The 22,261-nt window shown below is 43.5% G+C and overlaps 1 protein-coding gene across 3 annotated transcripts in view; it reads left to right on the top strand.

The window, feature by feature from the left end:
• Nucleotides 1-20,412, top strand: part of crtc3 (CREB regulated transcription coactivator 3) — a 78,535-nt gene extending 58,123 nt beyond the window's left edge. For 2 of the 3 annotated variants that reach the window (XM_059640198.1, XM_059640199.1), the window contains 8 exons: nt 331-416; nt 1,871-1,920; nt 3,975-4,192; nt 5,814-6,106; nt 7,659-7,829; nt 11,518-11,676; nt 13,848-14,049; nt 16,352-20,412. In XM_059640198.1, the coding sequence (XP_059496181.1) occupies nt 331-416; nt 1,871-1,920; nt 3,975-4,192; nt 5,814-6,106; nt 7,659-7,829; nt 11,518-11,676; nt 13,848-14,049; nt 16,352-16,560 (1,388 nt within the window). In that variant the 3' untranslated portion in view covers nt 16,561-20,412. The remainder of the gene's footprint in view (nt 1-330; nt 417-1,870; nt 1,921-3,974; nt 4,193-5,813; nt 6,107-7,658; nt 7,830-11,517; nt 11,677-13,847; nt 14,050-16,351) is intronic. The other variant, XM_059640200.1, reaches the window with a different exon arrangement.
• Nucleotides 20,413-22,261: the final 1,849 nt, after the last annotated feature.

Raw genomic sequence — 22,261 nt, 5'->3', positions numbered from 1 at the left:
TTTTTCTGTGTGTGTGAAGCACTTGTAAATCAGGTACTAAAGGGACGCTATAAACTTAATGGAGGTCTGTCAATATGTAAGCTTTCAATTTAACCCTAACCATAATCCAAAAAAATGCCATATTAAGTTAAGCAGAGCCTGGGCTTCTAGTTAATCGATAATAGTGATCGATTAATTATTTCAGTAATCGATTAAATGTTCGATTATGAAATTATTTCATATTATCCTAATCATTTAGCTTTGTTTTCCTGAAGAGTTTTGTTTTTGTTTCCAATCCTATTTTTTCGCCATCCTCATTGCATTATTAATAGATTACTGCTTTTTATTCAGTCTTTTCATTCCCAGTCCTGACAAATGAAGACAGTCTCTTAAAGCTGAACAAACCTTTACCCAAACAGCTGTGGGAAGCAAAGAAGGTGAGTGGCAGATCGCAGTATAACTGGTTCTAGCAAGCACATGACCCCTGCTTCAGTTTTCTGCATCTTTATTTTCGATTCCACAATTCCATGCTCTGTTTTTGTCACCGTTCCCATACCTCAGCTGTGAAAACGTTCAGATTTTACACAAATTAGACTTGCAAAATGGTTATGAAATGATGGCATTTTTGACGGTTTTAATTCTGCCATTAAGGGTTACAAACCTGACATATAAATGTCTGTGCTAAGCCTCAACTTTGAATTAAATAGCCATTTTATCTCAGCATCCGTGCTCCTTCTTTGGAGACCAGGGTCAGAGAAAGAATCCAGCGCATGTCAGCGAGCATTTTAGAATTAGTTAAGGGTGTTATTGAAAATGGATCAAGGCAGGAAAACATGGTTACATTTTTTTATTCACTCATGGAATATTTGCATTGCTGACTGGACCAGCATTAGTTGTCCGTCCCTAATTTGCTGAGAGAGCAGTCAATAGTCATCCACATTGCTGTGGGACTGGCATCACGTATAGGCCTGACCAGATAAAGATCGGGAATTTCCTTCTCTAAAGGACTCTAGTGAGTCAAATGGGTTTGTACAACAGTTGATCATGATCGCTATTTTTTTTTAAATTACAGGTTTTCATTTGAATTCAGATTTTACCATCTATGGTGGGATTCGAACCCATTAGCCCAGGGCATAAGCCAGGGGTGCTAGATTACTAATCCAGTGACATTAGTTTTATGCGGTGACTTCCTAAATCATCAATAACCTCACTGAATCTAGAAACAGACACTGAGGGCTCAGTGGCCTCATCCTCTCTCTCTTGCTAAGGATGTTAGCTACCAAATAAGCCTCCCCAGTTTTATTGCAGCAGCTGAACTTTGTTAGGATTTAGGAACATTGGGTGGAAGAGAAGTGTTTAGCATGACAGCAGAGATCAGTTATTTGCAGATAACGTCAGCAATTAGTGCAAAATATTAAATTTTTTAAAAAGTTATAATACTAATAAATTGCAAAAAAATGCTAGAAACCTACAGACACAGAGAAATATTGGTCTTCGCTTAGTGCAAACTGGCCTGCTGTGTGTTTCTGACCTTTTTCAGACTTTTGCCAATGTGTATGTGTTTTTATTTACTGCTTAACCTGCCTTGTTGCTGTTTCTAACACCAGCTCTGTCCAGCATTATTTCCTGTATAATAGAGTGCTTTAATTAAAGGGGTTCTAAACCAGGTTGTTTGTAAATCAAGGATCTAAGGTGCATGCTGCTTTCTTGTTAATGACCTGAAGTAAAGACCAGCAGCAGTGAGTACTCCTTTTTTCCCTTGCGTTTTTTTAAGTCTTGATGTTGGTTCCTTCTCCACTGTGGCTGATAGGTTGAACTGGTAAAGCTCGCCTTGCAGAGCTGATGTCTCAGGTTTGTGAGGGATTTTTATTTTGCTTGCTTTGTTCCTCAGGTTCAGTCGCTGTTGTCGCGTCCCAAGTCTTGTGAAGTTCCTGGCATCAGGTAAGTGAATTTCAACTCCTTAGATTGTTCTTGTTGCCTTTCCTGACCCTACACTTCTTCCCATAACCAGAACAAATCAGCCACTGATGGAATGGGTCAGTAGTGGGACCCTTCCTTTTCCTGACATATGTAAAAAGTCTAGACTTCAGTTTGTGGGGAACAGTTTCAAAGTTTGCAGACAACGTCAAATTTTGCAGCATTATAAATAAGGAGGAGCACAATGCAGAACTTGAAAATGATATTGACAAGTTGGTGGAGTGGATGCGTAGGTGGTAGATGAAGCTGAATGTGGTAAGGAATGAGATGATATACTTGCATATAAAGAACATGGAGAGACAGCATAAAATGAAGGATATAGCTCTAAAAGGTATGCAGGAGCACGAGTCATTAAAGGTTGTAGGACAGGCAGAGAGAGTTGTTATTAAAGCATGCAGTATTCAAAGCAAGGGGATGTGGGAGCAGGAAGGTTAGGATGAACTTGTGTCAGGCACTGGTTGAATCTCAGCTGGAGTATTGTGTACAGTGCTGAGTATCACACTTTAGAAAGGATGTGAACACATTGGTGTAAGAACAGAGGTGTTTTGCAAGAATGACTTCAGGGATGAGACCCCTCAACTATGAGGAAAGGTTGACAAATTTGGGACTGGTTTTCTTTGAAAAAGGGAAGGCTTATTGGAGTTTTGATAATGTTCCTGCTCAAAAGGGCAGTGAACCAGACAGCACTGTTTTAAAGTGCTTTGCAGAAGAAGCAAACGTGAGGTGAGAAAAATTATCATGCAGCAAATAATTATGCTCCTGAATGCACCGTCCGTGAGGATGTTGGCATCATAGAATCCCCACGGTGTGGAAGCTGGCCATTCAGCCCATCAAGTCTATGCTGACCCTCCAAAGAGCATCCCATCAGACTCCAACCCCTTCTCTATCCCTGTAACTCTGCATTTCCCATGGCTAATCTACCTAGCCTGCACATCCTTGGACACTATGGGCAATTTAGCATGGCTAGTCCACCTAACCTGCATTTCTGTGGACCGAGAGAGGGAAACCAGAGCACCCGGAGGAAAGCCACATAGATACAGGGAGAATGTGCACACTCTACACAGGCAGTCTCCTGAGGGGGGGAATTGAATCCAGGTCCTCAGTACTGTGAGGCAGCGGTGTTAACCATTCAGCCACGTTAAGCTGAAGAGGGCATTAGAGATTATTTAACTTGAATCAATGCAGAGTTTGGGGAAAAGACAGATTTTCACCAAGTTAAAATGCTCAGAGACTTCCACACTGCCTGGCCTTCCACTCTGAAACAATTTGGTGATAAATGAATATATGTGGGATCTTGCTGCCAATGTGTTTGCCAGAGTAATTTTCATGTGCCAAGCTTTGCAGTGAAATGGGATGCTTCATTGGTCTTGCTATGAAATCCTCACTCAGTATCCCTCCCAAATGTGTCCTGTGGCACAACATACCTGAGGCAAAAGATAAAAGGGCAGCAGTCGGAACCCATTCGGAGCCTGTTTGTCTCCTCGTTCAACTTGGGAAATGTCAGAAACCAATGCCATCATAATATGTGAGAAGACACATGGTGAAAATGCCTTATTTTGCCATAGAATGACTAGTCTGTCACAAATTCCAAGCCAAACATTTCCATAGTAATCAGTAAAATCACTACATTTGCAAACAAAAGTGTTCTGTACCATATTTATTCTTGCACTGGGTTTTATTATAATGTCTGTTTTGAGTGTGTTGTTGATGGTAACCTCTATTCCACCAGATTATGGATCAAGCCACATCCTGTGGGTTGTATGTAAAATCGTGGCTAACATCACAATGTCGTACTAAAAATGCACTGCATCCTGGAGGGAAATGCTATATGAACCAAAAACAAATCAACTGCTCTTTTCTCTCACTGTCTTTGGCATCTTGCTGTGTGAGAAATATCTGCTAAAATAGTTGCTGTAGGCATTTCATTGAAAAATAAATTTGTCCACAAAGTGCTTTCGCATGTAACTTCAGAAAAAAAAGTGCAAGCTTTTTATTTGTGTGTTCTGATTCCCTCCAAGTATCCATCCATCCCCAGACCAGAATGTTGGGTTGTTACATTTTCAAGGGTCACTAAACACAGGAGGCTCTCTGCCAGACCTCACAAATCTTCACTTCCCATCGCCTCTGCCGACCCCTCTGGACCCTGAAGACAGCAACTTCCCCAATATCAGTGGAGGAAGCAGCACCAGCAACCTGGCTGCTACCATGACACAACTGGGCATCAGCAACTCTCAAGGTGAGGGAGCAATTTGTGCAGTTTTGATTTGATTCTGCTTTAATGGCTGCTTTTCATTGTTTCTCTTATAAATTGTAAGTCACATTGGTATATGAGTAGGTATTTGCTGACAAGCAAAGCTGTATTGCAGAAGGCCGTAAGGCCTTGCAGATAAATGGACGAGGAAGCATCTGGCTCAATTCCCAGTATCTGAGCCAGGAGAACACTTTTCCATCGATATTGCCCCTAGGCCTGTGGAGTTTGAGGGCAGGACAAAGTTCAACCTAGAATCACAAAGCGTAATCAGCACCTCCTGGAAACTGGCCACATATTGAAGGAGGTGCAGGAAATTAGCATCAATGTCCACCTGGAATTGTGTAGCTTAGCTCCCTGCCATTTCACAAGGAGCAACAGTTATAACTGTGCAACCTGTAAGACCATAAGATATCGAAGCAGAATTAGGCCGTTCAGCCCATCGAGTCTGCTCTGCTATTCAATAATGGCTGATGAGTTTCTCAATCCTATTCTCCTGCCTTCTCCGTGTAACCTTGATACCCTTACTAATAAGGAACCTGTCTAGCTCTGTTTTGAGTACACTCAGTAATGTGGCATCCGCAGCCCTTTTTGGCAATGAGTTCCACAGGTTAACCATTCTCTGGCTGAAGAAATTCCTCCTTGTCTCAGTTCTAAAGAGTCGTCCCTTTACTCTAAATCCTTGGGTCCTAGTCTGTCCTGGTAGAAACACCCACGTTGTCCAAGTCTCTTAATATTCTGTATGTTTCAATCAGATCACCCTGCCCCATCCCCAGTATCCATTGAGTATAGACCCAGAGTCCTCAATTGCTCCTAACATGACAAGCTCTTTATCCCTGGGATCATGCTTGAAAACCTCCTCTGAACCTCCTCCAATGCCAGCTCATCTTCCTTAGATATGGGGCGCAAAACTGTTCACAATATTCCTGATGGGGTCTGACCATATCCTTCTACAGCTTCAGCAGTACCTCTCTGCTCCTGTATTCTAGCTATCTTAAAGTGAATGCTAATATTGCATTTGCCTTCCTAACTGCCAAGTGAACCTGCATGTTAAAAACCTCACTGAGCACCATCAGTGAGAGACTGTAACTGTGCAAGATATCACAACCCTGTCTGATGACCACAAATCCGCATTGATTACTGCGTAGAGGTGAGAACCCTGGAAGATTCCCCATTCTCCGCCCATTGGGGGCTCACAATTAGTGAAATGGATAATCATACTTCTCTTGGCAATTAATTCAGCACATACTGACAATTCAACCAGGTGCCTTTGAGTGTGTACTATTCAATTCGACATTGACACATTAATGTAGATGCCTTCATCTTGTGTAACTGTATTTATTGAAAACATTAGAATTACACTGCACAGGAGGAGGCCACTCAGCCCATTGTGCCTGGCCTCTTAAACTACAGGTCATTCCAATTAAGTCTGCTTCTCCCCCACTCTTTCCCCATACAAAATGTTCCTTTCTAAATATTTAAATATACATTTTGAAAGTTAATATTGTATAGCTCCCACTTCCCTCCCAAATTATGCATTCCACATGTAGATGTTCATTATCAAAACCTTTTCACTTGTTTGATTCATTTCTTTTCTGTCCTTCTCTAGGTTTGTCCACATCTTTGCACAGCTCTCTGAGTAACCCATCGATACAGGCTTCACTCAGCAACTCTGTGCTGCAGTCTCCTTTAAACAACCACTCCCTCAGCAACCCCTCCATCCACTCCTCATTGCGGTCCTCACTAAGCAACCCATCAATCCCAACTGCCTTGAAGGGCTCGCCACGACGCCGGCAGACACCGGTCAGTCCGCTAACACTCTCACCAGGAATGGAGTCTCGAAGATCCATGAGCAAACAGTTCTCACCAACCATGTCACCAACGCTGTCTTCGATTGCACAAGTAAGAGTGATGGAATGTCCTTAAATGTGGCTCCAGTGGACAAGGGGTTACACTTTCATTAAATTGCCTGCCCTCTAATAATAATGGAGCAGCTTCGCTATATTGCTAAAGTCTCATAGATCAGACGCAGCAGCTTGTGAGTCTGCCCTGGGTCGTCTGATCTGGACAGCAGGAGCAGGTGTCCTTCCATTGAACTCACTGCGCTGGTTGGTCAGGCAATCACCCTGCGAGGCGGTGTCCCTAGTGATATTATCGTGAGATTATTTATCCAGAGATCCAGAAAATGTCGTGCCCTGGGTTTGAATCTCACCATGGCAAAAAGTGGAGGTTGAATTCAATAAAAATCTAGATGTGAGATTCTAACAAAACCACTGTCAATTGTTGGAAAAACTCATATAGTTCATTTATGTCCTTATGGGAAGAAAATCTGCCATTGTTACCTGGTCTGACCAACATGTGACTCCAGACCCACAGCAATGCGGTTCACTATTAACTAATTAAAGATGGACAGGAAATGCTAGCTGAACCAGTGATGCCCATATGCCATCAGAGGATGTTTTTAAGAAACTAGCTCCTGTGGCTGATAACTAGCAGACTTAGAAACCTCAAAGGTAGGAGCAGGAGGAGGCCATTCAACCCTTTGAGCCTGCTCTGTCATTCATCACGATCATGACCGAGCGTCCAACTCAATAGTCCAGCCCTGCTTTCTCCCCATAACCTTTGATCCGATTCGCTCCAAGTGCTATACCGAGCCGCCTCTTGAATGCATTCAATGTTTTGGCATCAACTGCTTCCTGTGATAATAATTCCACAGGCTCACCACCTTTTGGGTGAAGAAATGTCTCCTCATGTCCATGTTAAATTGTCTACCCCAAACCCTCAGACTGTGACCCCTGGTTCCGTGCATTAAAGTAGTCTGCACTTCATGTCTCTGTGTTGCCTGTTTTGTTAATTCAGCCTAGATCATCAGAGCCAGCAGCTGCTTGTACCAAACTCTAACAAATGTGGCCACATTTTGCACGAGGAGGCCGGTAAAATGGAGGTGTAGCCCAAGGAGCAGGTTCTATGGAGCGGATTGGATAGCCATTTAGTGAGACTTGGTATAAACATGTGCAGTGCAGCCAATTTCCACCCAATGGACAGGGCTTTCAGATGAAAAAGCATTTGGATTGTACAGAAATCGTGCTAAGTTTATTGCTTGTAGCCACCTCATTGCAATTTCTTTTCCTGTGAAATGATGAGTAGGGAGGTACAGGTTTCTGTTGCGGTGCTGGGCCTGGAGCACTGCACCAGCCCTGTCTTGACAGTGAGCTCCCAGCTGGACAGGGGAAATGGAGCGATGCATCATTCTCATTTAAAAGAGCTACAGTCTGTGGGGGGCAGAAAAATGCACAGAAGCAGAAAAAGCCAAATATGTTGCACATGTTCAGTACTGACTTTCCTTGGGCTGTGACAAGTGATACTGTGTACAGATAACCTGATCAGAGACTGGGAGAGAAACCAGTCATTTCTGTTCCCAAAGTACAGTCTAATTCTGCCTTTTGGTTCACAGGGGGTTGCCTTGGATACAAGTAACATGACCATGGAACACCTGCCGCCTTATCCCCTCTATCAGCAACTGCACCAATCCCAACACAAAGTGCAGCATCTACAGGGACAGTCACCAGTGTCTCCTCTTCATCACCTCTCTCAACAATCGCCGATCGAGCTTCACTCTCCCACCGTAAGTGTTCAGTCATTGGATCAAACATTGAGTAGCCTGGGAACTGATCAGGTCAACCTGTCTGAGGGAGTGTTTTTGCTGCTTGGGGAATCTAAAACGGGGGCACTGTCTCAAGAATAAGGAGAAATGACTTCTCTTGGAAAAGGTTGTAAATCCATTAGATTCACTGACTCAAGGTGCATGCTTTTCGAATGAATATATTCAAACTGGGAGAGCCGCATTTTCAGTTCTTAGGGAATTGAGGGATATGGAAAACAGCTGGGAAAATGAAGGTGTGGTGTAAGGAGAATCATGATCATATTGAACAGTAGCACAAGTTTGATAGGGCATATGATTGAACGTTTCTGTTCAACTTTCTTCTTTTATATATTTATCTCATTAATACATGTTTTGCGTGTCTGGTGCCCATTGCTCCAAATGTGGGTTAACCAGCCCTTTGTAAAGCTGAAGCATGCCTTCTTCCCTCTTGTATTCTGATCATCATCTTGAGATAAAGGCCAGCATTTCATTTGTCTTTTTGTTTATGATGTTTGAGTGATCAGTGTGCCTGAACTTTAGGCAGCATGATGGCTCAGTCGGTTAACACTGCTGCCTGTCAGCACCAGAGACCCGGGCTTGATTCCACCCTCGGGCACATGTCTGTGTCTACATGGATTTCCCCCCACAGTCCAAAGATGTGCAGGCTGGGTGAATTTGTCACGGGAAGTGCAGGGTTATGGGGATTGGGTAGGTGGGTGGGTCTAGGTGGGATGCTTTTCAGACGGTCAGTGTGGACTAGATGGGCCAAGTGGCCTGCTTCCAATCTGGAAGCATTCTATGATTCAGTCTCTCTGGGCCTTCACTGCTTCTTGTTTTACACTGTTTGAAAATACTCAGTTCTAAGTTTCAGACTTGCCTATTTTGAAATCCACTTACTGCTATTCTACCTATTCACTTAATTTATTAATATCTCCGATGATGTAAGTACTTATCAGCACACTGGATTATTTCTCAAAAGTACATGGATGAATAATTTAAAGTTTTCACAGTGCAATCAGAGAACTTGCAAATTGTTTTATGAAGAAAGAGCAAAAACCTCTTAAATTTATATAGCAACATGTACAGAGTACAACATCCTAGGGCTTTTTAAAGGTGAATTATCAAATAAAATAAGATTCTCCAAGCCATATGAGATGTAAAATGAGCAGCATCAAACCTTATCGAGTTTTTTGAGGATGTGACTAGAAAAGTTGATGAGGGTCGAGCTGTGGATGTGGTGTATATGGACTTCAGTAAGGCATTTGATAAGGTTCCCCATGGTAGGCTCATTCAGAAGGTCAGGAGGAATGGGATACAGGGGAACTTAGCTGCTTGGATACAGAATTGGCTGGCCAACAGAAGACAGCGAGTGGTAGTAGAAGGAAAATATTCTGCCTGGAAGTCAGTGGTGAGTGGGGTTCCACAGGGCTCTGTCCTTGGGCCTCTACTGTTTGTAATTTTTATTAATGACTTGGATGAGGGGATTGAAGGATGGGTCAGCAAGTTTGCAGACGACACAAAGGTCGGAGGTGTCGTTGACAGTGTAGAGGTCTGTTGTAGGCTGCAGCGGGACATTGACAGGATGCAGAGATAGGCAGAGAGGTGGCAGATGGAGTTCAGCCTGGATAAATGCGAGGTGATGCATTTTGGAAGGTCGAATTTGAAAGCTGAGTACAGGATTAAGGATAGGATTCTTGGCAGCGTGGAGGAACAGAGGGATCTTGGTGTGCAGATACATAGATCCCTTAAAATGGCCACCCAAGTGGACAGGGTTGTTAAGAAAGCATATGGTGTTTTGGCTTTCATTAACAGGGGGATTGAGTTTAAGAGTCGTGAGATCTTGTTGCAGCTCTATAAAACTTTGGTTAGACCGCACTTGGAATACTGCGTCCAGTTCTGGGCGCCCTATTATAGGAAAGATGTGGATGCTTTGGAGAGGGTTCAGAGGAGGTTTACCAGGATGCTGCCTGGACTGGAGGGCTTATCTTATGAAGAGAGGTTGACTGAGCTCGGTCTCTTTCCATTGGAGAAAAGGAGGAGGAGAGGGGACCTAATTGAGGTATACAAGATAATGAGAGGCATAGATAGAGTTGATAGCCAGAGACTATTTCCCAGGGCAGAAATGGCTAGCACGAGGGGTCATAGTTTTAAGCTGGTTGGTGGAAAGTATAGAGGGGATGTCAGAGGCAGGTTCTTTACGCAGAGAGTTGTGAGAGCATGGAATGCGTTGCCAGCAGCAGTTGTGGAAGCAAGGTCATTGGGGTCATTTAAGAGACTGCTGGACATGTATATGGTCACAGAAATTTGAGGGTGCGTACATGAGGATCAATGGTCGGCACAACATTGTGGGCTGAAGGGCCTGTTCTGTGCTGTACTGTTCTATTTTCTATGTTCTATCTTAGGAGGATTGAGAATGGCAGAGGTTAATGAGTGTGTTTCCAAGATTGGGGCTCAGACAGCTGAAGCTGTGGGAGTTAGTGGTGAAGCAAGAGAAATGAAGGAAGCAGCTGAGATATCGGAGAGGTGTGGGGATCTTGAAGGACTGGAGGAGGTTAAAGAGGTAGAGAAGAATAACATTCTGATGGAGGAGCCTAATAACTGCATTACTGACACCCTATCTGTAGGCTCACTTTTGAGCTAATTTCCTCTAATCTCATTGGTTCAGATTTAAAGTCTAAACTCAGCATGAAGCATTAACCTAACCCTAACACTTATGTCCTGTTAGATTTGCTGCATTGTTTAAAGCAATCATCGCTGACTTGTGGTTCAACACACTCCTTACTGCCCGCTCCCATAACCTTCGATTTCCTAAGACCAAAAATCTGTCTATTCCAGCCTTAAATATACTCAATGATGGAAGTTCACCACAGGCTGGGATAAAGAATTTAATATGTTCACAAGTAATTTCTCCTCAACTCGGTCCTAAATGCTTGACCCCTTGTCCTGAGACTCCCTGACCAGCGGAAGCACTCTGTGTCTGCCCTGACACATTCCTGATGCTGCCTGAAGAGCTCAGAGGTCAACCTGCATTTGAACAATTTAAAATCCTCTATCACCTGCTTGAAGTCAGAGCTGTCAAAGATTTGGCAGTCATTAACTCTTTCAGGTTCGGGCCAGAATATCTCCATCAACTCTTAAGATTGGGTTTAGTTAGGCCCCCAATGGGTGAAGGCAATAGCAGGTTCCTGACTCTTGGTTGTCAGAAAAAAGCCATTTCACCAGATGTTTTTCGAAGAGATGTAGAATCATTGTTTTGTTTGCACTAAATCATCATTATCCACAGGGCATAGGGGTATGCACCTTCCTGGGTATCACCAAATCATGGATAGCACTATAATAGAAACTCCTAGCTGTAATAATGAACGGAGAAATCCATAGGGGAAAAGAAAATCCGGTTGATCTAGCAAGTGCGTGGATTTGCAGGTAACAAATCCGTGTATAGCACAGTAAGAGTATTCTAATTAATACCCAGAATGACAGTAGTAACTAACCTAGATCTGTCTGGAAGTGCTTGGTGTTAATGAAACCAGTTGGAATTATCATTGTCTAAATATAATATATGTTTTAAAATGTACAAAGCTGTTTATGTAAATTAACCTTGTCTTTCATTAATGTGTTAACACAGGATTCATGCACTGTCCTTTATCTCCACTTTGTTGCTATTTGACAGAATGACTCATTGGAAAATGTCTTCAGTGATCCATGTTTTGGGCAGCACTTAGTTGCCAGAAACACCAAGCCTTTGTCACAGCAGGTATGGAAGTTTGCCATCCACAGACCTATGGAGATCCCCAGCAGTCTAGGGATATCAGAGTGGGATCGGGTTATGGTATGCTAAATATTTTATACAGTGGTGTAAACTTGTGATTGGAGTACAATGTGATCCTCTCCGTCTCCATTGATCATTAGTTGTCTCCACCGCCGACTTGTGTTTATACTTGTATTCGCATATTCATCCATCAGTCTGTAAGCATTGTTTACTGTAAATTACTGTTAGACCTTCACTCACTTAATTCGAAGAGTATCTTGGGGTTAGAACCTTCAAATTAGGAGGAGGTGTAGGATGTCACTTGGCCCCTCAAACATGCCCTGCCATTCAACAAGATCATAGCTGATCTGACTGTGTTTTAACTCCACCACCCGCACCGCACCCCCCCCCCCCCCCCCGACCACCACCACCCACCTTCTATCAACATAACCTTGAATTCCTTTGGAGATCAAAGATCTAACTTAGCTCTGAATGTAACAAAAACAGTAATTTCTGGAAAAGCACAGCAGGTCTGGGTTAACGTTTTGGGTTAACTCTGATTGCTCTTCACACATGCTGCCAGACCTGCTGAGCTTTTCCAGCAACTTCTGTTTTTGTTTCTGATTTACAGCATCCGCAGTTCTTTCGGTTCTTATTCAGCTTTGAACGTATTCAATCGCTCATCTTTTACTGCTTTCTACAGAATAGAATTACAAAAAGTAATGGTCTTCTGAGAGAAGAAATCTCTCCTCAGCTCCCTGCCACCTGCTGCTCACACCAGGCGTCCTCCCTTAGTGCCTGCCCTTTAGTTGTGACTTGTGTGACCTTTTAAGCCACTCGTAATTCCCTTCTCTTGTGATCACCCAGAGGCAAACAGAGGAAACAGGACAAGTGAGAGGGATCCCTGCATTCCACCTGTTTGATCTAAAGCTCAGAACCTTTTGGATTTTCTGTACCTTATAGGCATTAGTGATACACTTTTACAAATGTCCCTGTAAAGTCTGTTCCCTACCTTCATCACCCCGCGTAAGGTACCATATGTACTCGGGTAAGGGTTTGATTTCAAAGACGACGTAGGGACTGCACTTACACACAGGTAATATTTTGGACCACCCTCTCCCATTGACTAGCTTTCACTAAATTGCTGAGTCAAATCCAACCCAATCTCTCAACAGTGCAAAAAGGAGCCCAAGAGTTTTTTGTTTAATTGAATTCAGCAGCTCCTTTCACTGGTGTGCTCTCCTATGAGTAGGTTCACACCTCTGAAAGTGACTGGTAAGTACAAAGTTTGGAGTTTTTCGTTAAAAGTCAGGGGTTGACCTGTACGTGAGATCAGCCATTACTCAAGTATATGCAGTAATTAAAATTAAATTCTGTCTCCCTCCCCAAGCCGCCACCTCGACGCCATTTTCCATCAAAATTTACATTTTTGATTCCCCTGCACAGGGGAATGCATTCATTTCATCTTACTGCTATAAGGTTTGTCCAAATTTTGCCTTCATTCTAAGGAATCTGGAAACGGTAATCCCCCTATCCATTACTCTGTTTATATTTTTAATTCTTGATAAAAAAAATAAGACTTGTATTTAAACCTTGCTGCTCACAACCTTCAGAACCTAAAATGCTTTACAACCAGTGACATACTTTTAAAATGTGGCTGCTATTGTAATGTAAGGAATGCAGCAACCAACAGGTGTACAGAAAACTTCCACAAACAGTACTGGTGAGCTCTGTTTTTGTGATATTGGGTGAGGGATAAGAATTGTCCAGGATATCAGAGATAACTTCCCTCTCCTCTTCTACATGCTATGGGATCTTTTATATCCTCCTGAGAAAACATATAGTCCTCCAACTAATGCCTTACCCAAATGTCAGCACCACAGACTGTGTAGCACTTCTTCAGTACTGTACTAGGACATTCTTCTGAGATTTTTGCCATGTTCTAATCATTGGACCCACAGTGTTCTAACTCTGAGGCAGGCGTAGTTTGTACTGAGCCACAGCTGACAGTTCATGGTGTTCTGAATTGAAATTGATGTGTTAGTGAACCAGGCCAAATTAGTGAGCCATATTGCAGACTCAGATGGTGCTGAATGGCCTACTCTTTGACCCTCTTTAGTTCAAAACCTTAGTTTGGACACTTCCGCTTTATACCACATTTGGAGAAAACTAACAACTCTCCCTTACAACAAAGGTAAAATTTATGAAGCTTTTTTTTTACCCCTCCTCTCATTTCACCCCATCTCCCACAGCTGGAGCAGTTCAACATGTTGGAAAACCCAGTCGGCTCCTTGGCAATGAGCGGCAACAGCTTCTATAACCCAGGCCCCAGCCTGCACTATTCGCAGGCCTCCTCAGCGGGTTTGACTGGGAGTCTGCAAGACCCATCTCATCTGAAACCCAACCTGCCATACTCTACCTGTACTGGGAATATCCCTAACATCATTTTAACAGGTGAGCAGCTCATCACTAACACTGGCTGGGGGGAGCTGGGGAAATGCACATGGAAGAAAAAAATAGCAGTGCTACTTTGACAGACCTGAAAGTAAAATACTGCAAATTCTGACAGTCTGAAATAAAGACAAAATGCCAGAAATGAGGGAAACATGTGCAGAGAGAAGCATTTCAAGTTGATGGCCATATTGATAGGATGAAATTAAAAGGAATGGAAAGAGGCTTGAGGGGAAAGTAAATAAGAGTGAGACTAAATGGCCTGTTCTATTAATTCACCTCACCACTCGTTAAGGTCAGGGATGTTCTCAGGAACTGCCGTGGTTCATTAGAATTTTACAGGAGGAGTTCGGATGGTAAAGGAATAGTCTTCAAAGAACAGTACAGCACATGAACAGGCCCTTCGGCCCTCCAAGCCTGTGCCACTACATTTTGTCCTTCCATACCAAAACTGTCTTCAGTTACAGGATTCATATTCCTCAATTTCCTTCCTATTCACGCATCTGTTCAGGTTTTTACTGAATGCTACACCTCTGGCAGTCCGTTCCAGGTACCGCCCTTTGTGCAAAAAACTTGCCTCTCGCATCTCTTAAACTCTCTGTCTGTCTGTGTCTCTGTCTCTCTGTCTCTCTCTCTCTCTCTCTCTCTCTCTCTCTCTCTCTGTCTCCCCTCCCCCCCACCCCCACCCCCGTACGCACACAGGCACAGTCACCTTGAACCTGTGTCCCCTAGTAATTGACCCCTGCACCCTGGGAAAAAGCCTCTTACTTTCCACTCTATCCATGCCATTCACAATCTTATAAACTTCTATTAGGTCACCCTTCAACCTCCTGCATTCCAGTGAAAAAAAAACCCAGTCTATCCAACATTTCTTCATAGTTAAAATCACCCCCCATACCAGGCAACATCCTGGTAAATGTTTTCTGTACCCTCTCCAAAACATCCACATCCTTCTGACAGTGTGGTGACCAGAATGCAGTATTCCAAGTGTGGCCTAATTACAGTTGTATAAAGCTGCAGCATAACTTGTCTTTCCTTATAGTTAGTGTCCCTTCTAATAAAAGCAAGCATGCCCTAAACCTCTTTTATTAACTTATCCACCTGCACTGCCACCTTCAGTGATCTGTGGGCTTGCACACCCAGATCCCTCTGCTTATCAATACCCCTAAGGGTTCTGCCATTCATTGTATAATTTCCAACTGTACTTGACCTTCCAAAATGCATCAACCTAACATTTTTGCGGATTAAACTCCATCTGGACAAAACCATGCTATCTGTCGCTAATAAATCCATTTGCTTCTAAATGCATATAGGTCTTGTCACTGAGAATCTTTTCTGATAAATTCCCGACCACTGATGTGAGACTCTCAAGCCTGTAATTTCCTGGATTACCCCTGCTGTCCTTCTTAAACAATGGGACAACATTGGCTATTCTCCAGTCCTCTGAAACCTCACCTATGGTCAAAGAGGATACAAAAATGTCTATCAGTGCTTCTGTAATTTGTTCTCTCACCTCCCTCAGTATTCTGGGATTGATCCCATCAGGACCCAGGTACTTATCTACCTCAATGCTTTTTAAGACGCACACCTCTTCCTTAGCAACTTGGCCCGTAAACTCCATACTCCGTTCCCTGTGATCATCTTCCACCAATTCCTTCTCTTTGGTGAGTACCGACACAAAGTATTCGTTTAGGACTTCACCTACCTCTTCTGGCTCCACACATAGCTTCTCTCCTTTATCCTTGACTGGGCCAATCCTTTCCCTGGCTACCCTCTTGCTTTTTCTATATGTATAGAAAGCCTTGGGATTCTCCTTAGTCCTGTTTGCAAATAAATTTGCATGACCCTTTTTAGGCCATCTGATTCCTTGTTTAAGTTCTTTCCTATTGTCTGTGATAGCACGGCTTTGGAAGAGAAAGTTAGTTTTATTGGACTTAATAAAACTGAGCAGTGCAGGCTGTAAACATTCCAGGATGTATTGATGAAGCACCACCTTTTAATTGATAAAGCAACCCTGAACTATTGATGAGAAAGTCGACATAGCCTTCAGTTCTTTTCTCCTGCTATGCTTCTCTCATTTCCCCTTAATACATCTGTGCTATTCCCCTAACCATGTGGTCGTGAATTCCACATTGTCCCCACTTCCTGGTTAAAAAAGATGGTCATTTTCAGTCATCACTGAGGTCAGCAGGGAACCAGGACCATTTCTGCGAGAGAGACAGCAGCCAGTAAAGAGGTGGATTTGTAAATTTAGTGTATGACCCTCTGCCAGCCCGTTACTGAAGTCTGCTTGTGTTGCATTCAGGGGATTCTCCACCTAGCCTGTCCAAGGATATCAGCAGTGCTCTGGCTGGTGTCCCAGACCTGACCTTTGACACCGATGGCCAGTTCCAACTGGATGATGAGTTAAAGATCGAACCACTTAGCCTAGATGGACTGAGCATGCTCAGTGATCCAGATCTGGTTCTGGCTGACCCTGCGATAGAAGATACATTCAGGACGGACAGAGTGTAACCACCCCAACTTATTACTTTGGAGGTGACAGCAGGAGAGAATATATCTGGACACTACAGAGTGAAGGAGAGCATTTACAGATTGGCTCATGGGCTACAAGACTTATTTTTTTAATGATTAAAGCACTAGTCACTGCTTTTGGTTTTTAACTGTATTCTTTTCCGTGTATGTTTAGCTGAGTTAAGGTTGAAATGTTTTTCAGTTTAAGCTGACCATTGCCAGACAATAACCACCCCAGCACAGGGCACATGATTGTACTGTATTTGACTTAAATAGATGTAATGCAAATTGTTTACAAATCTTAAATCTTAGCTTTTCACATCAAAACCAGAAAATTTGCATTTTGTAAAATATTATTCTTTTTACTCTTTAAATTTACATCTTTCTAAACCACTACAGCTAACTGAAACTTCTGTTAAGGTATAGAATTCTTTGGCATTGTTTCGATATTTGCTGCTGTTTGTGGTTCAGAGTCACGTACTCTAGCAGGCCCTGGCCATGCTCCGTGCTGTGAGCTGCTGTCGGCTGGAATAGCTGTTGGGGTCAGTTACCCTATAGGCTGAAGGGTGAGTAATCTGCCAGATTCCCTTCCCCTCCCCTCCCTCCTCTCCTCCATTGGGAACATCCTCAATGCGTTGGGTCAGACATGAAGAAAGCAGCAGAGGCTAACCAACAGCACCAGTGCAAGCCCTGCACCTTCGGACGGCAAGGAGATGTTTAAAATCAGTACCTGATGCTTTGCCTTGTAAAAAGCTGGTATTTGAAATGGGCTGAATTTCTACTTGACCCACTGGGACCAGGAGAAACGGTCACTGGGCGTTTGGGACCAGGAGAGGGTGTGGCCGCTAACCACTCTTGCTGATCTGTAACATTATCCATTGCCATTTCTATTCTCCAAAAATAAATACACATTAATTTGTGTAGAAAAGCAGTTTCTTCAGTTCTAAACGCATTATGAAATGTAAGCGTTTCAAGAAGCTGAATTGTGGTGAAATAAGCTGTCATTTCAGAACCCAATTTCCTTTCTTCTGTCTGACAGAAGTTAGTGCAGTAGGCAGCTATGACCCCCCTCTCTTTTTAATATAAATATAATTTATAATTCTTTATTCACAAGACAAATATTCAATTGTGTGGGATGGAATTTAAATAACATAATCAGAGTTTCTGATGTCAGAATGGTGAAAAGCTGTAGTTTTAAATTGCTATACTGTGAGGTTAACACACCCACTGAATGGCTTAAAAGACAGAAAATTACAATCTGGCTGTTATCTTTGGAGAGAATTCATTGCTTCTTTGTACCTTGCAGCTGGAAACTGGAGCTGGAAGTGCTCTGTGATTAGGAATTGTAGACCTTGCCCACAGAGCTTGAATACTAATAGAATGGAAGATAGTTATGGCTAGGGATATGAGAGGCTAGAATACCGCTTGTGAAATGCTGAGACAGTACAGGTGAACCTCCCTCCTGGTCACCTACTGGTGAAGCTAAAATGCAGATTCTTTTTTAAAAAAAGAAGAGTGAAATAGATTCAGTCTTGATTCACCTGAGGAAATGTGTGTTTGGTTCATGCTGAGAACAGAACCCTTATCAAGACTGAAGACAAACAGAAAGCTCTTAACGCCGCTTTGCACAAACCACCTTGCCTCTTGTGTTTTATAAAGCATTTATTTTTCTCTAAACAAGTTTTATGTGAGCTTATTATGAACCTGTTCCTTGATGTCCTCTGCCTTGACTCATTTTGAAGATGCAGTGTAGTTTGATGATATTAGTGGGCAGTTTCATTCTATTACCATTGCATTGCACACACCGTTTTGTTGGTTTGTATTTATAGAAGTGTCAGCACTGGACACTGTCATCACTGTCCATTCACCTCTGAGACTGATTCATTCAGACTCCAGACAAAGTTTCACCTGTACATTTCTCATTCTAATAGCCAGCATCTTCTCACTCTCAAACCCCTAGAGTCTTTCTCATACTAAATGAAAGTGACTGTGCCTCATAGTTTAGAACGTGGACATAGGGTCACCTCTTCCTCCAGTCTCAAACCATCATCTCATCCTTGACATTACAAAGGTTATTTTCCCTACAGTAGTCTGAAAACCAAAACTTCCTTAAATGACCAAGAGAAAAGGCAGATGTATCACCCCCCAGAACTTCTACATCTTGAGGTAAGAGTGAAACAAGGAATAACTATACTTTAGAGGACAGGCTGTACGTTGAAGTCATTGAACTCCAACATGTTTCATTTTACAGTGTTGTCTTCGTTATCCTGAGTTCAAAGCAGAATATGTTGGGGTTGACAATTTGATCTATCATGTTCTGTAGATATGGAAATGACTTGTCAAGTGGCCAAAGGAACCTTTCATTAGAAATACTAAACTGTGTTACTTTGGGATTCTCACTGAGTTGTATTCCCAGTCTTTTTTTCTGCTTTTATTTCAGCTATTAAATATTTAGATGTATCAAATATTCAAAATCCTGTTTGGTTAAATTTTAAAAATTGGGTTTTGCTGCAGAGGAGAGAACGTGTGTTTGTTAAAATCTCGCAAAGTGCTGTCTTTATTTATTAATGTGCAGAGCCAGGATTTTCCAACTTCTGGTTTAAAATAGACCACAATAGACCCAGTACTGGCACCTGGCCCTCTGAGATGTAGAATAGGTTTCATGGTCTGTTTTTAAAATCAACCAATTTTTCTTTGGTGCTGGATTAATTCAGTTGTATAATTGCTCATTACATCTATATTTTATCATTTGTATTTTCTTACAAAAGATTTTTAAATTTTTTTTGTCAGTAGAGAATATTTTTGAACTATTACCCCACTCACAACTTCAGTAAATCCCCAAGCCTAATCTTTTGTCTGATTTTGTTCACAATGCTGTGGGACTAAGGAAAGCCCTGTCGGACCACACTAGAGCAGATCTCAGTGCACACTATCTCATTCTCTGACATATTGCATATCTTAAACATACAGTGATTTTAATCTAACTGACTGGCCAGGAATCCTAATGGATCACTGGAGTGATACCCCATCTGACTGCATTCTCTGGGGAGTGTAATAGGGTAGGTTGTCAAACTGATGTTGCACACTATCTTAGATTTCTCCAACAATGGTACTGACTAAAATTGCTCTCCCACAATAAGCTGATCTCCCTGTGTCTGGGAACAAAATCCCTCAGTGATTTGATTAGAAATTAACCTCCCTTGTGCGCACACACACCGCATTGGTGCCCATCAAGTTTGAATCGGCCTCAGTCTGCATTCACACTCATGATCAGTATTCAATATGGCGATGCGTGTGTGTCTGCGTAGAGAGCTGGTGCAATCTTGGTTTCCTAACGAGCAGAAAGCTTGTCTCTTTCACAGTCTAGTTGATGTGCTGGCACTGTAATTGTACAGTAAAAGACTGCACCTTAGGAAAGATGGGGTGATAATGACCAAGGTTGGCTTGAAGAATGGGAATATGCAGTATAGCACCTACAATAGCCCATCTCTTGGATCGCTACATTAGAGCTGGATTGAGCTCAGTATTAAGCTCTCTCTCCCCTTCCAACTTCCTTTATCATCATTGAATTTTATCAATGTCCATTTATTGTAAATCCTTTTTAATTTATTCTGACCTCTTGAACCATATGTCCTTGTTAACCATTTTGTGTTAGTAGATGGTCCATTTTTTTAAACTAATTTTATTAAATATTCACCATTATGTATCTGGTTCTGTGACCTATCCTTTGACATTTTGAATTCAGTTATTGTGAAGTGTACAGTAATATTTAAATAGGACTTATCTGTGAGCTAGTGTTACTTTTTGTAAAGTGTCATTTTGCATCCTGTCTTTCAAATAAAACATATCAAAGCGAATCTACTCAAAATATGTTTGTAGCTTTTTCTCACTTGAAATACCAAGGAGTGAATTGAGATTAATTTGGAGCTGTTTATTGGGTAAGGTGCCCTAAGCTTTTCCTGATAACAGGCCATGATGCTTTAGCTGATTTTCTCAGATGTGGGTTGACAGGGCCAACATTTTGTTGCACTTACTACCATTTAGGAACTGGCAGCCCATGCCAATCTTGCTAATGATACCTGCATCCCATGAAAGAATTTTTAAAAAGTTAATTGTGACTTGGTACAAGACGTTTTATCCCAGATGGTTCCTATGAAGTTCTTTGAGTCATCTGATGACACTGAGGGTGTTCGTTGTTGGCAATTCCTCAGAGATTGTAACCGTGACCCTTTGGGCTGGGACCGGAGAGGGAAACGTGTGATCCACAGCAGGAAGTCAGAGCCGGACGTTTTCTAACCACTTGAGACTGAACCTTACTGACAAAAAAAAGAGAAGGCTGGAGAAATTTGGGAGGTCTGACAGCAGAGTCCTGACCTGAAACATTGACTTTCCTATTCCTCTGAATCTGCCAGACCTGCCATGTTCCTCCAGCTGCACACTGTATTGACTCTGACTCCAGCATCTGCCATTCTTGCTGTCTCCGAATCTTGGGAGCTGAATGTTTCCAACAAACTGGGCTGTGCCTCCTGCAGTTGTTTCAGAGACTAACACCAGATGGCACTAAATGCTCAGGAGTGGCTAAGAGGGACTGGTTTCGCATCGCACGCTCTGTTTCACAGAACTGCAGCTTCCCAACAGGGCTTGACAGAAAAGATGACACAGAGCCTGTGGTTTGTACATGTTGGTCCCATACTGGCTGACATTATCATGAATGATTCTGTGTCTTGCCCTCACCTGAGGGTGTGTTGCATTGTCGGACGTTCAATGCTGAGGGTGCGCCGCACTGTCGGAGGATCAGTACTGAGGGAGTGCCACACTGTCGGAGGGTCAGTGCTGAGGGAGTGGGCACTGTCGGAGGGTCAGTACTGAGGGAGTGCCACACTGTCAAAGGGTCAGTGCTGAGGGAGTGGGCACTGTCAGAGGGTCAGCGCTGAAGGAGCGCCGCACTGTCGGAGGGTCAGTGCTGAGGGAGTGCCACGCTGTCGGACGGTCAGTGCTGAGGGAGCACCGCACTGTCCGAGGGTCAGTGCTGAGGGAGCGCCACACTGTCGGAGGGTCAGTGCTGAGGGAGTGTCGTAGGGTCAGTGCTGAGGGAGCGCCGCACTGTCTGAGGGTCAGTGCTGAAGGAGTGGGCACTGTCGGAGGGTCAGTGCTGAGGGAGCGCCGCACTGTCGGAGGGTCAGTGCTGAGGGAGCGCCGCACTGTCGGAGGGTCAGTGCTGAGGGAGCGCCGCACTGTCGGAGGGTCAGTGCTGAAGGAGTGGGCACTGTCGGAGGGTCAGTGCTGAGGGAGCGCCGCACTGTCGGAGGGTCAGTGCTGAAGGAGCACCACACTGTCGGAGGGTCAGTGCTGAGGGAGTGCCGCACTGTCGGAGGGTCAGTGCTGAGGGGGCGCCGCACTGTCGGAGGGTCAGTGCTGAGGGGGCGCCGCACTGTCGGAGGGTCAGTGCTGAGGGAGTGCCGCACTGTCGGAGGGTCAGTGCTGAAGGAGCACCACACTGTCGGAGGGTCAGTGCTGAGGGAGTGCCGCACTGTCGGACGGTCAGCGCTGAGGGAGTGCCGCACTGTCGGAGGGTCAGTGCTGAAGGAGCACCACACTGTCGGAGGGTCAGTGCTGAGGGAGTGCCGCACTGTCGGAGGGTCAGTGCTGAAGGAGCACCACACTGTCGGAGGGTCAGTGCTGAGGGAGTGCCGCACTGTCG

This window comes from Stegostoma tigrinum, chromosome 36, assembly GCF_030684315.1.
Source record: "Stegostoma tigrinum isolate sSteTig4 chromosome 36, sSteTig4.hap1, whole genome shotgun sequence".
NCBI classification, from domain to species: Eukaryota; Metazoa; Chordata; class Chondrichthyes; order Orectolobiformes; family Stegostomatidae; genus Stegostoma; species Stegostoma tigrinum.
Note: the sequence above shows the minus strand (reverse complement) of the source record. Positions and strands in the feature narration are given on the sequence as shown.